Source organism: Rhopalosiphum padi, chromosome 4 (genome assembly GCF_020882245.1).
Source record: "Rhopalosiphum padi isolate XX-2018 chromosome 4, ASM2088224v1, whole genome shotgun sequence".
Lineage (NCBI taxonomy): Eukaryota > Metazoa > Arthropoda > Insecta > Hemiptera > Aphididae > Rhopalosiphum > Rhopalosiphum padi.
This window is the reverse complement of record NC_083600.1, coordinates 14,869,624-14,887,285: the sequence shown is the minus strand read 5'-3', so window position 1 is coordinate 14,887,285 and position 17,662 is coordinate 14,869,624. Positions and strand designations below refer to the sequence as shown.

Genomic DNA, 17,662 nt, shown 5'->3' with positions numbered 1-17,662 from the left:
CTATAACTTACATTTGTCTTCTACTTTTGATCCATTTGAATCTAGTTTAACCAAACCTTGAGAAACTTCTTCAAACAATATTGAATCGCGTCTTATTTGCTCATCTGTGTCTTTAGTCAATTCAATACTAGGTTTTGGTACTGATTTTGTATCGGAAAGTTTTGCGTCTAAAAACATTATAGGGATTATAGAAATATTATAGACAATCATAGTAATTAACTTATAAAACACGTTAACATGTTAGATTTTTTTTTAAATTATTATAACTATTACTTTATTACATAAATTATAAATACATAATTTATTTTTAATAATTACATTTAAAAAAATATGTACTATAAACATTATAACATTATATATTTATAAATATTTTTATTTTTCAGTACAAGTTTTATTATTTTATAAACTGATTGGTGTATTAAATCAAAATTAAAAAATATACAAAAATTATGAAGGTACTTTGAATATTTATTTTTTCTATATTTACTCAAAATTGTAATTTTTATATTTAGTATACTTATAATTAAAATTGACGAGTAACTGTAAGAGAATACTACTTTCCCATGCATTGTCTTCGTCTTATAAACTATATAACTGTATACAACATAACGAACTTGCGTTCAACGGGACCAATTTTGTGTAATTAGCTTTGGATACTTGAAATTTTCGACTTTTTAATATTTTTTTCAATTAATATGTGTACCTATCATAAAATGTTTTTAAATTTTGAACGGAGTGATGAATGTATTGATTTTACAATAATGTGTGTTTTTTTTTTTAATTTAAATTTTTTTTTCTGTCAACACGTTTTGGAGTAGAAATAATGCTTTAATTTTTGACTTCAGCCCCTCTTTAAAAAAGAAATTGAATCTAGTTGGTACTTTGGGGGATCAAAAGTAAAAAATGCCCATTAGTTTTCAAAAGCGTCAGGAAAACCCCTGAAAACGTAACGGAAAAACGAGTATTTTTACACATAACCACTTTTCGACAAAATCGATTATTTTGATTTTGCTGTAACTCAAAAACGAATCATTGTAAATACTTGAAATGTTCACAAAATTTTTATATTAGCATTATTTATTTACGATTAAATTTTCTAAACTTTTTTTCTTGAAATGTTGATAAAAAAAAATTTGGCTTTCCAATACATCTTTAAAATTTAATTCAATGTTTATTATAAGTTGTTCTTATTGTAGTAAAAAAAAATCAAAAATCGTTAGTCACAATTTTTGTTTATAAACATTAAAAGTTCAAATGTTTACGAAATATGTCAAAATTGCGAATATTTGCAAGGAATTTTAAAGTTGTAAATTCATAAGATTTTTTGTAATTTATATCTAAAATTAAATAACTCAACACAAAGTTTTCCATAACTTTTTTCCAAATAACTGTAAAAAAAAAAAACTCCAGTGTTAACATAGAAAAAAATTTATGAGCGTATGAAATTTATTTTTTTAGGAAATCGAGTAAAATAACGATATATTACAATTTAAATATAAATAATAATAAAATATATCCAACTAATTATCCTAGACTAACAAATCATCTCCGTTCAAAATCGTTTTTCGTATACAATGATACCTATCATTGCATTCAAATTTAACACACCCTTTATAGTGACCTACTCCCCATCTCTATACTATATACAGAGCGATACCCACTTTCCCACCCTTTTAAAAAATTTATAATCACGATTATAAATGTGTAATTATTACAGTATATTTATTTGTATAATTTGTATTATCAAATTTAGCATCTTTTTTTTTTTTTTTGATAAAAAGCTTAAAAATTTTACACAAAATCTTACATTAATTATTCTTATATTAGTTTAAAATTATTAAAAATAAATAGCACGATTATTTTAGATCATTCTAGTTAAATTTGTTTTATTCTTAAATTTTCATAAAGCTAGCACAAAATTACGAAAATTTGAAAATTAAAAATGTATGAAACTTTCAATTTTAATAATTGAGTATTAAAAATTAAAAAAGTATTTTATAAAAACTTCTTATAGAAACTTAACATTTTCAAACGTAAATTAATATACGTAATTTATTTTATAATATTTATTATATTTTACTATACACAAAAATAAATATGACAGTGATATTAAAAAAATATTTAGAATTACTTAGTTATAGCCAACTTATACCACAAACCTATCGGTAAGTCGATATTGACTTAAAGTTATTAATTATAACATGATATTGTATTAAAATAATTATTAATATAATAAATGCAATAATGTGATGTTTTTATCAAAAATTAGTTAATTTACCGTATTACTATATTAAATAAATCACTAATAGCAATATAAATATAATATAATAAAATAAGCAAAGTAATATTGACCGATAGACTGTTGATTTAAGGACAACGTCCACTCGACCCTACTATACGGCAAAGTGAATTCTTCGGTTTTTTTTTTAGTTTGACAAATGCGTTATTTTTAAACAATACGTGATAAGTAAAATTACAGCTATATCATAAAAATGATTTTATCATTATTATTTTAATTTATACGGTGAAATTATTTCTACTAAACTATTTCCTACACTATTTGGATTAAAAACATGTTTATTGTTCGCCTTAATTATTTGCTATATTTACATATTTTTTCTCGCTTATTATTTTATATTAAAAATAAGCAACTAGATGTCATATCTGTATATAATTTAACGGTTTACGTCTAAAATTATTAACTTGTACTGCAGCATGTAGTTTTTATGATATTACCTTCTGCCAACGTTGTATCGCTCTTTACGGCTGACTTTTCGGTTTCAATTACCGTTGTTGATTCTTTTCCGTGTCCAGGAACAGTGGTGGTATCCTCCACCTTTTTTTGAATGATTTCCTTGACAGGTATGCCTTGCTCGAACGACAATCGCTTTTCATGAAACGTTAAACTCGTTGCGTCTACATCCATGTCTACATCGATAGGTTTTTCGTCGATCGACGTCATCTTTTTCTCTTCCAACATGAATGATTTGTCTTTAATCGGGATGTCTTCTTGGAGTACCTGTTCGATCGACACGCCTCTCTCGAATGACATACGTTTGTGTTCGAATGACACCTCGGTGGGTTCGATTGGTTCAACAGCGGGCATCTCCGTAGGTTTAGATGTCATCTGGACCACGTCGTCTCCCCTGGCGAATGGTTCATATTTCTTCTCGATGGTCACCGGTTCACCGTTCAACCGTTGTTCGATTTCCATTCGTCTCTCAGTCACGGTTTTAACGATCTCATCTTCAATCACAGCCTTCTCTTCGGCAGCGTATTTGTTGTTCGGAGATTGAGAGCCTAAGTATCACATTTATATACATGTAATTATATGGATGTATTTTACAATCATTATATAATTATTAATACTTTGATGTTTCTCTGATTCTGCGTAAACGCCATTTTGCGAAGGATAGTGCCCGATCTCCGCAAAATTACACTTTTCCACAACATCAACTCTACCTATATTGTTTAAAGCTCTCTCTAAAGCGATGACTGTTCAAAAAAAAAACAAAAATTTAATATTAATAGAAATAATAATATAATAAATAAAATATCAATCACATGTACCTATTGGACCTACTATAAATGATAATTTATTTATAATTTATTATAAAAATAAGATATAATTGTAACTATCGATCAGGCTGAAGATTTTTTAATACCATTTAACATTTTTATCTACAGTATATTTTATATTATTAGGTATAATCACCAAAATGAACCAACAATATTTGTCTTATACTAAAATGGTATTTTTATTAGCATTAAATAGTATCACATTTTGCAATCAATAATCGTTTATAATATTATACATTCAACAATAATATAATTTTATAAAATGAGAATGAAAGTTATTATTTTATTTGTAATTATAGAAGATTACTAATATAATTATTTTGAAGTGAAATTAAGTTCATCTAAACATTTGTGTTTATTATTAGGTTTATACTTAAGCACGTTAATTGTCCATAAGTTATTATAAATGGTATATTAAATATTTTAAAGGCAAAAAAAAATTTCATAAATCTTCCTCGGACAGTTTTGTTAAAATTAAAGCCTAAATATTTTATTTATTTGTATAATGGACAAATGTATAAAGATATTGAAAAATTATAAGTTAGGTTTAAGCGAATTTTAAATTACCGGAATCTTGGCCAGATATTTCGTTCATCCATAAGTTAAGCATACTCATACACTGTTGACCGCTACTATCTGGATATTCTCTCTGGATTTGAGCAATATCTGTCGATTGGAAACCCAATTCGTGTGCCAAATTAATCCAATCTTCAGACACGAAATTACTAATATCGGTTATTCTCAGTTCAGCACGTTTGTGTGTCTCGGTGTCTAAAATACGCAGACAAAAAATATTAAAGCAATATTATTAATAACTATTGTAAAAATTATGTATTAATATTTACTTGAATCATGGGTGTATGTGTAATTGTAATGTTCATCAACATTGACATCTGTATCGTGTACAATGTTTTCGGGCAATCCGAATTGTAAAACACAAACTGGCGTTTGAGCGGGTTCATTTTTAGAAACCTGTATAATATAAGTATAATAATTTTATTATAAATAACGTTAATTTTATTTTCCGAAAAAAATTGTATACTTTTGGTTCTTTCATTATTATAGTCCACGAACGTGGTTCGGCACTGGGGTCTTTTACGCGCATAGTGAATGGTAATCTGTTTTCTTTGAACGCCCGCACCACCAATCTGAGCTGTTCGCCGGACTTGGTGACTGGCACGAGATTTCCTGCAAATTCCACGTATACGGGCTTGCCTTCCAGAACCTATGTTAAAAAAATTCACGTCAGTTGGATATCAAACATAATCCATGTATAATAAGAAAATATGATTTTATTTATATATATATATATATATGTATGCTAAAATAATATATCTAAAAATAACAAATTACATACGTGATACGTGCATATATTTTATCGTAAACAATGTATGTATAATACATTTTATTTATTAACGTACCTCAACGTCTCTACTATTTGAGACTTCGGTAAAATGTTCTTTGTGTTCTAAGGTTTTGTCTTCCCTATCGTCCGTCATACAGAACAACCGTATTCTAGCTTCGTTCGTGTCTGTTCGTTTAGCAAACACTACAAATCTGAAATATAAAAAAAACAGAGGGGGTCATTATAAACGAAGTCATTACACCGTCCACCCCGAAAAAAGCGATTTTCGTTACTTGGCCATAAATGGTACGTGTATAGCTTCCCGGTATAGTTCGGTAGCCATTTTAGACGCGTCCGCCACGTTTCGACAATCCATCAGCCAAAATCGTGCCGAAACAGTTGTAGTGAACGATACGCAATCGTTGATAAATGTAAGAGGCGTCGAGCCCGTAACATCCTCCCATTGTGCTCTGGATGTTCCGCCTACAATAGCAATATGTACGCACGCGATAAGAAATGTCCAACACTCGAATATTTGCATTGTGTATTGTGAAAAATAATTTTTGAAATTCAGTAAGAGAAGTTAGATGTCACAGAAATAATGAGATAATTTGGGTGAGGTCCACAAAAGCCAATATTTCTACCACACATAAATCTTCATTCCACATCATATACAAAGCGAACTTGAAACTACAAGTTTTTAAGCAAAGCAGAAACTAGTGTTGTTTTATTTGTTTATTCGTTTAAGCTTAAATTATTAATAATTTGTTTCAGAAAAGATCACGTTTCTTAAATATTTAAACATAGAAATTATTTTTATATTTTTTTTAAATATACATTTTCAAAAAGAATAGTTTTTTTTAAAAAAAATATCGAATAAATCACATCTAAAAATTGTTGTGTGGAATAAAAAGAAAAAAGAAAAAACGAAAAGAAAAAAGATGTACAAAAAATACAAAACACGTGCCCACTACGGCTATCAAAATTAAAATAGGTGTGATTAAATATAAATTTAAATGTATATACTATGCCGATTAAGTGTATAATTTATAGGTATATATATATATAACCAAATGACATGAAAAATTACCGTGATCAAAAACACTCGAGTTTAATAAACTTTTTATATAATTAAAAATCTAAACGATAATAATAATAATAATAATAATAATAATAAAATAGCGTCAGCTTGAAGAAATAAACAAAATAAACGAGAGTGACATTAAGAAAAAAAGATCAAGTGAAATCATTTATTATTATTTATTTGATTTCTAATTCTTTACCTTTGCGAGATCTTTTCCGAAACAACCCTGTCAAAACAGTGCAGTATTGTGTTACGCAACAGTGAGAGCCAAAAAAAAAAACGGTTTTAATCGAAAAAATTCAAATAAAGTTGATTTTATAAAAATAAAAAGTTATGTAAAAAATAAAACAAGTCAATTTTTTTATTTTGCTAATTGATATAAAGTTTTAAGTGTCGTACCACCACAATACAGATGGGTACACGACGGAAAGAATAATATATTTGACGACCAAAGAAATGTAGAGATGATATAGATCAACAGCGGAAAGTATAACAATAAATAAGAAAAATAAAATAATAAGAGATGTATATCGATTTAAAATTTGAAAAAATTTAAGTTCTGCATATCATATAAATTAATAAGAAATAACTAATATTATTTTTTGAAAGATTATTGCTGTATACTAATTGAGTCCCAATACCTGCACGAGAAAAAATAATATACTAATTGAGTCCAAGAATTATTTTGAGTAAAATATAAAATCAACCTTAGTATACGTATATAAACAGTATACTAACAATTGTGAATCGTTCCATTCAAAATTTAATGCTATGTTTTATTCAACCCATCCCAACATTTATCAAAATTAGAAGTACTGTATTACTAATACAAGAAATGATATTATCAAAAACAAACAAAAATAAATCGAAGAAAAAATGTAGCTGTTGTGCAATCAAAGAAAATAACATGATTCGAATATATATATATATGTCGTAGGGCGTAGGCCATATGGAAAATTAGTTTTTTTTCAAAAAGACTAGGCTCTTTGCAATGAGGTAGCCCGTTTGAGAACTACTTATTATTTTTCCAAACAGCCTGCTGTTTTTCAGGCTCATTGCATACAGACTAACAGCCATTAGGCCTTTTAAGAACTACAATCATTTTATGGTAAAAACCATTTTAATTATTTTATTTTAAGGGTTATTGATAATAAAACAGTATAATATATGTAACATTATTATTCATTACTTATTAATTTTGTACAGTTGTTGACTATTTGACTAGTTGTTTGATTGTTATCATATATATTCATGTGCAAAATCAATTATAAATATTATTACATTAAATTACCATTATATAAAATTCTATTTTTATATAAACTTTTGTAAGATCATCTTACTAAGATGTCATCTCTACTAGCAGTACTAAGTCATCCTGTTGTAGAAATTTGAACACATTCTTTTATAAAACTTCAAATCATGAAAAATATGATTATAAAAATATACGAGTAAATTATGTAAGAGTAAGTGAATATTAATATTATACTATCATAGTAGGGTCAATAGGGATTTATATTGTTATCATCGCATTTATTGCAGTAGGTATAATATTGTAGTATATTATTATTCAGTCTAATTAATAATCATATTTGAATTTTAAAACATTAGTATTAGACTTAGTATTCCCTACATATAGTAAGTTATACAGTTTTGAGATATTATACTACTATTATTATAATACCTCCATTACTAAAATATTGAAATAGTTACAGATTTTAATTTATTATAGATTTATTTATTGATTTTCTTGCATAGGTAATATTTTATAAAACTGTTCTTTTCAAAGTTGTTAATAAACCAAATAGATACTAGGTACCTAACCAGTTTAAAAAATTAGTATGTATTGTTCAACTTAGTATGATAGCTGTCGCTGTTAGCTCTGACTTTTATAAAACCAAATTAGTGGGTGTTATTACAGCTAAGTAATATGTGCAAAAGGTGTCAAGTCAGATATTATTTGTGTCATTAATGTCAAGTCACTTACAAAAGTCTTAAAATGATTTAAAATTTAAAGTTAAATGAAAATCTAAAAATTAGTATATCAATGAGATAGAAATAACTATTTTACAAAATTAATAAGTAATGAATAATAATGTTACATGTTACATATTATATTGTACTGTGTTATTATCAATAACCCTTAAAATAAAATAATTAAAATGGTTTTTACCATAAAATGATTGTAGTACTTAAAAGGCCTAACTGCTGTTAGTCTGTATGCAATGAGCCTGAAAAACAGCAGGCTGTTTGGAAAAATAATAAGTAGTTCTCAAACGGGCTACCTCATTGCAAAGAGCCTAGTCTTTTTGCAAAAAAACTAATTTTCCATATGGCCTACGACATATACATTATACAATATTTATCACTTACAGTTTTAACAATATAGAAAATGTAATTTTATCATCGCCAATATTAATTTAGTTATACATGAGTAACATTTAAATTATTCAAATTATATTATAATTTATAACCATAGGTACATTATTAAATTATAAAAAAAAACATTTTTAATTAATTGTGGCATTTTTTTGTTACAGACAATCTGTAAAAATTAGAAGGAAGATGTTTTTAAGTTTGATAGGACTTAGTATTAAAACATACACTCAATTAATATTATACTTTAAATTTCGCAAGACTCAATTAGTATGTATAACATACAACAACCCAAGACTCAATTCGTCCTAAAACGTTTTATTGGAACCCAATTCGTTTGCAGCCGATATAATAAAAGAGCGTAACATTGATATTAATTGATAATAATATAATATCATTATTAAAAATATCATGTAATTTATCAGACTACTCAAATTATTAAACTTAGAATTTAAAAAGAAACACAAACTTTTAATTAATGTAAAATATAAATTATAATGTTCAACCTAACATAACAAGTGTTATGGTGCAAATTTACGGTAAGTTTGGTCGTCGAAATACCATATGTGTGTCTGAGAGAGAGAGAGAGAGAGAGAGAAAGAAAGAAAGAGAGATATAGAGAGTAAACCGTGTTAGTTAGTCGCATTTTTAAAATTATTTTTGCTCACCTGTGATGCTGCATAAAAGCCTGAGTGTGGGCGCATCGCCCGTGTAGTGATTGATCATCCCCTTAGAAGAGGCCTGTGGTAAGGGCAACGTGAGCGTGATAGGCTTGTGAAACTTTCGCCTTCTAGGTTCGACGGTGACAATGGGTGATACGGCCACTCTGTTACCCAGCAATTTGGCTGTCAGCTCAGATGGGATTGGTTGTGCCTGTAGTAAAAAAATGCCATTTTTTAAAGAAATTCGATCATGTAACATTACTATCTGTACAGCAGAGGCACCAAAAATGGTAAAATTGTGTTTCAAACAAGGAATAATTTTAGATCATTCAAAACACTTTGATAAATTAAATTCTATTTTGTCGTATGTGCGTTAAATTCAAAGCCACTAAATAAGATTTAAAATTGACTAGTGGTACGTCATCATTAGTATTAATATATTCGTAATACGTCATTATATTATCATTAAAAAAATCTTTTTAAATTGCATGAATATATCTATACAGAAACTTTACATCTGTTAAATAAAAAATTATGACTAGTCAAAAACTTAAGTAATGTACATTAATTTATTATTAAATGCAGAAATAGTATCGTTTATTACTATTATTTAATTGAACGCCATCGATTTGGTGATTATGGGGGGAGGGGTGGTTGTGGTGAATGATAGGTATTTGTGTGTGTTTCTGATAACTGATGTCTCAGGTTGTGTATATATAACTGAATACTTCCAGCGCGTACTTGTCTTATGCTACTACGTCTCGAAAACTCACTCACGACTAATTAAATTGTTTTTCTCTATTGCGAATTTAGAGTTATTATTGTTATGTACGCGCAGAAAACAAATGTACTGGCTATTCACTCAGTGGAGAAGTTATACTAAACACCGTTTGATGAAAAAATAAAACGCATTTAAACTGAAAATATATGTTAACCCTTAAATGTTTTATCGAAACCTACCTTAAAACGTAGGTACCTAATAAAATATGAATAAAGGTTATAGGTATGTATTATATGGTTTTAACTTTTAAGTAATAATTTTAAAGATGTTCCATTTTATGACAATATTTTAGAACAACACTTAATTCCTTCTTGAAGTTAATAAAAAATAATTTGTATTTACGTTTTTAGGATCAGTATTATTTGTAAATTTAGAATATATAATTATAATTTAAGCAAATTCGATATAAAAATTGACTGAAAAAATTATATCATATATTTATAAAAATGTAGAATATATTCTAACGAGTATTTCAATTATAACAAACAATTGTGCACTTAGTGAAGATCAAACTTGAATTATAATTATATTATTTATTTACCTATATATATTATAGATTAAAATTATAAGACGATATAGAATAATAATAAGAAGAAATCGGTTACAATGGATCTCAAAGGGCTATACATATTTGTCCATTCCAATCGATAATTCATTATAACCAATTAAAATATATGTAAAAATCAGCTAACAAAAATATCTTTAATTATTTTTTTACTAAAAAATTATCATACAGCACACTTGATTAATATTTTTTTCTATTTTCATAATTTATATTATTAGATTCTGAACAAAGTGAGGAATGTATTGATTTTACAATGATGTATGTTGTTTTTTATTTTTATGTCTGTGATCACTTTTTGGAGTAGAAATAATGCTTTAATTTTTGACTTCAGCCCCTCTTTAAAAAAGAAATTGAATCTAGTTGGTACTTTGGGGGATCAAAAGTAAAAAATGTCCAGTAGTTTTCAAAAGCGTCAGGAAAACCCCTGAAAACGTAACGGAAAAACGAGAATTTTTACACATAACCACTTTTCGACAAAATCGATTATTTTGATTTTGCTGTAACTCAAAAACGAATCATTGTAAATACTTGAAATGTTCACAACATTTTTATATTAACATTATTTATTTACGATTAAATTTTCTAAACTTTTTTTCTTGAAATGTTGATAAAAAAAAATTTGGCTTTCCAATACATCTTTAAAATTTAATTCAATGTTTATTATAAGTTGTTCTTATTGTAGTAAAAAAAAATCAAAAATCGTTAGTCTCAATTTTTGTTTATAAACATTAAAAGTTCAAATGTTTACGAAATATGTCAAAATTGCGAATATTTGCAAGGAATTTTAAAGTTGTAAATTCATAAGATTTTTTGTAATTTATATCTAAAGTTAAAAAACCCAACACAAGGTTTTTCATAACTTTTTTCCTTTTTTCCAAATAACTGTAAAAAAAAAAACTCCAGTGTTAACATAGAAAAAAATTTATGAGCGTATGAAATTTATTTTTTTAGGAAATCTAGTAAAATAACGATATATTACAATTTAAATATAAATAATAATAAAATATATCCAACTAATTATCCTAGACTAACAAATCATCTCCGTTCAAAATCGTTTTTCGTATAAAGTGATACCTATCATTGCATTCAAATTTAACACATCCATTATAGTGACCTACTCTCCATCTCTACTATACGCAGAGCGATAACCACTTGCCCACCTTTTTTTAATTTTAGTATTACATTTATAAGTTTATCAAATAATCAAACATTTATTTTGTTACATTAACAAAAAATATATAGTGTTAATTTTGAATAACAATTTATTACATTTATATTATAAATTTCAAATTATTTTCACCAGGACACGAATTGAACGATTTATACTTTGTATCTCAAACACGCATTTTTCATCAAAAAACAATTTTAGCCATTCAGTGACATTTTCAATGATTTAGTAGATTACTATAATTGATGTGTTAAATTTGAATGCAATGACAGGTAACATTGTATACGAAACACGATTCTGAACGGAGATAATTTTGTCAGTCTAGGACTCTTGGGGTCCTAGGATATATTATATTATTTCTTATATTTAAATTGTAATAAATTTTTTTTTTTTTTTACAAATCATTTATTTTTCTCAACACTGTTGAAAGTTTCAAGTTTTTACGACTTATACTTCTTAAAAATAACAACAAATAATTTTAATCGTTATCGTTATATCGATATATCGTTATTTTACGTGATTTCGTAAAAATTTAAATTTCATACTTTAAAAAATATTTTTTATATTGACACTGGAGTTTTTTTTTACAGTGACTTGAAGGAAAACTTATGGAGAACCTTGTATTGGGTTTTTTAACCTAAGTATAAATCACAAAAATGTTATGAATTTTCAACTTCAAAATTCCTCGCAAATTTTCGTGATTTTGACACATATTTCGTGAACATTTGAACTTTAAATTCTTATAAACAAAAATTGTTGTCTGTCTTAAAGCCAATAATTTAAGCCAATTTCTTAGAATATTATGACTACAATATACAACTATATTGTCTATAAAAAAATCAAAGAAATCTTGAACTTAAGCTAGAAACGTTGAAAGTATGTTTATGCGTTTTTATGCTTTGTGTTAAATTACACATCATTAAATTCGAATTAATCGCTTTGATTATTTACGAGTAAATCGTAAATTAATCATATTACATTATCATGGCGAAGATCGCTATACAATATACATATTACCATAAAGCGTATGAGCGGAAAAAATGAAAATAATGCGATCAAAAGCAAAAATTATAGTAAAAGATCTTAAATTGCTAAACTGGATGATTATAATGACGATATTGATTTATTTGTGGGTGGAAATTTACTATTTTTAATAATATTTTCAACGTTAAAAAATGACAAAGTTACTAATGAATAACAATTTATACCGTGGATAAGAAAAAACCATATATTGTTGATAATAGAATTTAAACTGACACATTACATAAAAAATGTCTTAACATTTTCTGCGTTGATCCCCAGTCTAAAAACATAATTATGTCGAAAAAAAACATACAATCAAGCATAGGCACGATCGATATGAAGTTGATATAAAAAAATAAATTCTGATTCATAATTTTGAAAAGTTTTAACTGTAGGATTAATTGGAATATTTGTTAATTAGTGGTAAATTTAATGGAATTGATTTACTATTTATGTTATTATAACATATTATTTGCTTTGTTCCATACGTTTACCAAAATATAAACAAACATTCAACAAATATCAGGTATGGTGTACGTTATGATGGATCATAAGCTGAATAACTCCTTGTTCCTTTTATACATTGTCAATTAATTTTTAAAGGTTTCCATTACATCTATTTGATTGATAACAAATTAGTATAAAATAATTTTGTCAAGTGCACTTAGCAAGTAAATCAATATTGTAATATTTGACATTGATAATTAAAATTTTATTTTATTTTTGATATTTTTAATGTATTATTATATTATATTATATATTTTTTTAGATAGTAGGCACCTTTGTTTCTATAATTAATACAAACATTATTTTGATAATTTAATCTTGGGCAGATGATTTAAAGCATTTATACATTTTTATTTGTCGATAAGAGAATTAATTATAATGATCACCAATTAGTCGATATAGTTTTTAAAACTTTTATACTTATTTTATTTTTTTTATTCAATTAACAAAAAATACAGCATAAATAGCATTTAATAGTCGATTATCAGAGTCAAAATCCGTTGACCGTTCCACTCAAAAAAACTTCATTAAAACCAAAAGCTTTGTTTAATACAATATCGATTATAAGTAACTATACTGAAGTAAGTGGGTTAAAAATAGATGTTAGGGTCATTTTTAGAATTGTAACCCATTTTATTAAAAACAACTAATGTATCAAATAATTCACACAAATCTTTAACATTTGAAGTATTAAAATATTTTGGTTTATTTTCGCTATATGTACTGTGCATTTCTTTTCAAAGGTAACAATATATTTCTGTTCAGTGACTTGACACATTTTTTCACGACTTACACATTTTTAGCCTTTTCATTGTGCATATGTACAATACAGCATGCATTTTTTTGAATAGCAACATGTCTTTTCAACACCAGATTTGGATCAATTTTTTAAAATTATTATGACCTTTTAACCATAGTTTTAAAACCAAAATTAAATAAATTATAATAAGTTTCAATTTAAAAGATTAAATTATTGAATTATTATTCTACGATTTTGCCGAATTTCCATGCTATTTCGCGTATTTTTAAACAAACTTTAACTGGTTGTAATTTGTTCGATTTTAGTTTCCAAGTCACCGTTAATGTTTAAAGGTAACTTTAAAAATAACGGTCTACTCAAACCTGTTATTAAAAATACGTGTTCCCGTTAAAAAAATGGAAGTTATATTGCATATTCGTATTTGAAAAAAACTAAACACCTGAAAATCGTCGAAAAAAGTGTATTTTTGTATTTGTCAGAAAGGCCCACTTCAATTTCGATGTCACTGGATAGAAATATTTCGTGTTAAGTACCTTTAAAACGATTATTTTATTTTTTTAACGGTAAGTGCAGTACACCGCCAGTCACCACCAATCACATTCTTCTGATCAAATCCACTCTTGAAACAATTGCGTCTTTAATAATATTCTCGCACCACGGTCACCAGAGCGTGGAACACGCGAATTGTTATATAGTTACTTCTTACGTGTGTAATAATATGATATTACACTTGCTCCGATATCGTATATAATATTATGTAACATAATAATATGTTGTATACCTACCGTTTTCACATAGGTACCGGCATAGTGTCTACGATTAAATCCTCTGTTGTAAAAACGCGTTAGCAGCAATGTAATTCTTATTAAAATTCATAAACATTTTGGGTGTAGGTTTTTTATTTCGTTAATTTTTACGCGCAGGAAAATTTTAATTATTCGCATAGGCAATATTATTAAAGTTTATAGCGTGTAGGAAAGAGCGACAGATTTACCTACACTCCGCATGATGTACAGTAGGTGTTATGTGTACTTCATCATTGATTGATGAGTCTCTGTTATGGATGTAATCAATTTGAATTTAATGATATACATATCGTGATATAGGTCAATTATTTTGATAATAATATTAAAATTTTAACAATAATATTGTTGTACCTAAACTCTGAGCTGAGCGAGAATGTATTGATTTTTACAATGTTGTGTGTTTTAATTTCTTTTATAATTGTGTATAAAGACAATATTTTTTAGTAAAAAAATTCTCTGATCCTCAACTTTTATAAATATTTTTTGTAGAAAATTGAATCTAGTTAATACTTTAGGTAGGTCAAAATTGAAAATTCTAAGTACTTTTTAAAATAATTGAGTAAAAAATATTTTAAAGATTTGTTAAAATTTTAATATTATATTATTACAATAATTGATTAGTAACCAAGGTAAAAGTTGGAGCTTCTTAGACCTTCGTTAGAATCATTTTTTTCATCGTATACAACAATGTATCATTGAATTAAAATTTAACATATCCATTATAGCCTACTCAATGACAAGGTATATTCGTCATTCCGCATTCGACTCGTATATATTGTATATAGCAAAGAGAATCTTAATGAATTTTTTTTGTAAATTATTTTAATAAGTATATTGAGAAATTTCTACTTTTAAGTTTTGACCCACCAAAGCATCAACTAGATTCAATTTGTTATACCAGAAACTTCTCTCAACATTGATGATTGGTACATTTTTATTAGAAAAATGGCTTTAAACAAAAAAATTAAAAAAAATTAAAAACAAAATTGTTAAATCATTACATCCATCGCTCCACTCAGAATCATACATACGCATCTGATAATAAAACGCGTATCGATTGGGATTTGGGATCGACCTCGCTAGTATCGTTGATGCAGTACGTATAACCGATGTAACGTGCAGTATACTCGTAACGCGATTCTTTGGACTTGACAAAATCACAGTGCGATGTATACAGTTTGACCGTATAGGGTTATTTCATAGATAAATGTTGCTAATATTAGCACGGCAGTCACTAACCGTCATCGAACATCACCGCGGACGCGTATAAATACTGACGTGCGGTTTCGGACGCCGCCGACGTTTTTCACACGCATTATACTCGTTCGTATTTTATTCGTCCGATTGCTATTATTTATTTATTTATTGGGGATAGGTATTCATTCATACTTCATAGATTAAGTTAATTAACTAAAATTGAATGCTTACACAATAATATAAAAGCTCAAACCACTACACTGCACACCAAGTTTTTTATCAGTCTACATACCTACACCCAAAAAATGGTTATTTCCATACTTATCGATCGACATTGAGTTTTAATTTATCTTTATGTGGAAATTAACATTTGAATCGCCTTAAAGTACAAAATCCTATTAACTTTTTTTTCTACTTGAAAATATTACAATAATATTATTATATATTTAGATACTATTATAGTTTTTTCGTTACGTTATATTAACGGTATTATAAACTAAAAGGCTAATACATTTATTTTACAATTTTTGTTACACTACTTACGGCGCTGTAGTATGCTATTTTAATGTGTTAAGTGTTAAACGGGGGATGATTTTATTATTCATTATTATTATTTTATATTGTAATTCTAATATTTTTATGATTAAAATTATCTCAATAACCATTTAAGTATAATATACTCTAATCATGTTTTTATAACTATTAAATTATTTTTTTGCATACATTATTATGTTATAGCAGACAATTTTTATATTAAATAATTAAAAGTTTAATACAAATATCCCATATTTGTATTTTATATTTTTAATCTGGGAGTCCTGTGAGATCGGAGAATGTGACGAATCAATATATTTAGTTTTGTTCAATCATTAGTTTTCAATAATAATTATACGGACTATTTGCGCCAGTAGACTACGCAAACAGCTACTACAGCACTATAATATATATATATATATATATATATATATATATAGGTACTGTTTTACCGAGGGCCATCACAAAACATAAAAAATAATAATCAATAATAATATAAAATAAAATGATAATCTTATAGGTATATGTAGTACAACTGCAGTCGTGATGTCAACAAATATAACGTCAGCTAGCGCCTGGGTGGTGATGGACGTGTGCCCGCGTGAGCTCGTTGCAGTAGTCGGTATAGGTGTGGTCGGTCGTATTCGTGAGTTAGCAAATTGTGTTCAGAAGCGGTGTGTCCAAAAGCAGAATATTATATTATGACGGTAAAGCAAAACAATAAAAATAAAAATAAAATCGGTTGTAAAAGATTACTAGGTAAAAAAAAAAAAAAACTAAAACAAACTAAAACAAAATGATGGCCCAATAAATAGTAGCTTTTTGATTATAGCGATTAATTACTTTACTATAATATATTCTATAGACATTATTATTATATAATTTCTTATTTTTATATATTTGGTTAGTTGGATTGATTAATAAGACAAAAGGACTGAGCTGAGCTTATGAGGTTTGAACTCGTATAGTTTTATCCGACACAAAACAATTTTAAATGTACTGAAATAGAAATATAGTCATGAACAGCATATATTGGTGACATTTCATGTACATGATTAATGATTATTATGTAGTGCATTATGTTTGAACATAGTGTACACATATATTTTTTCTTTATGTAAAAATAAAACTATCTGAGCTCGAAACAAATTCAAATGACAAAAACATGTTAGTTTGATAAAAAAATTATTTATACTATATTTATTGGGCATTTAAAATTAAATATTTTTTTCTCAAATGATAAATAAAACATTAAAATAATAATAATAAAATCGTGCT

The 17,662-nt window shown here is 26.7% G+C and overlaps 1 protein-coding gene across 19 annotated transcripts in view; it reads right to left on the bottom strand.

The window, feature by feature from the left end:
* LOC132929264 (uncharacterized) overlaps positions 1–17,662 on the bottom strand; it is a 111,871-nt gene that overhangs the window by 57,945 nt on the left and 36,264 nt on the right. For all 19 annotated transcript variants that reach the window (XR_009662087.1, XR_009662088.1, XM_060994491.1 and 16 more), the window contains 9 exons: positions 9,050–9,254; positions 5,218–5,407; positions 5,001–5,136; positions 4,622–4,804; positions 4,425–4,551; positions 4,147–4,350; positions 3,370–3,495; positions 2,737–3,300; positions 12–167 (listed from right to left, as the gene is read on the bottom strand). Coding sequence is in view for 17 of the 19 variants with exons in the window: in XM_060994491.1 (XP_060850474.1) it covers positions 12–167; positions 2,737–3,300; positions 3,370–3,495; positions 4,147–4,350; positions 4,425–4,551; positions 4,622–4,804; positions 5,001–5,136; positions 5,218–5,407; positions 9,050–9,254 (1,891 nt within the window). In the remaining 2 variants the exon portion in view is untranslated. The remainder of the gene's footprint in view (positions 1–11; positions 168–2,736; positions 3,301–3,369; positions 3,496–4,146; positions 4,351–4,424; positions 4,552–4,621; positions 4,805–5,000; positions 5,137–5,217; positions 5,408–9,049; positions 9,255–17,662) is intronic.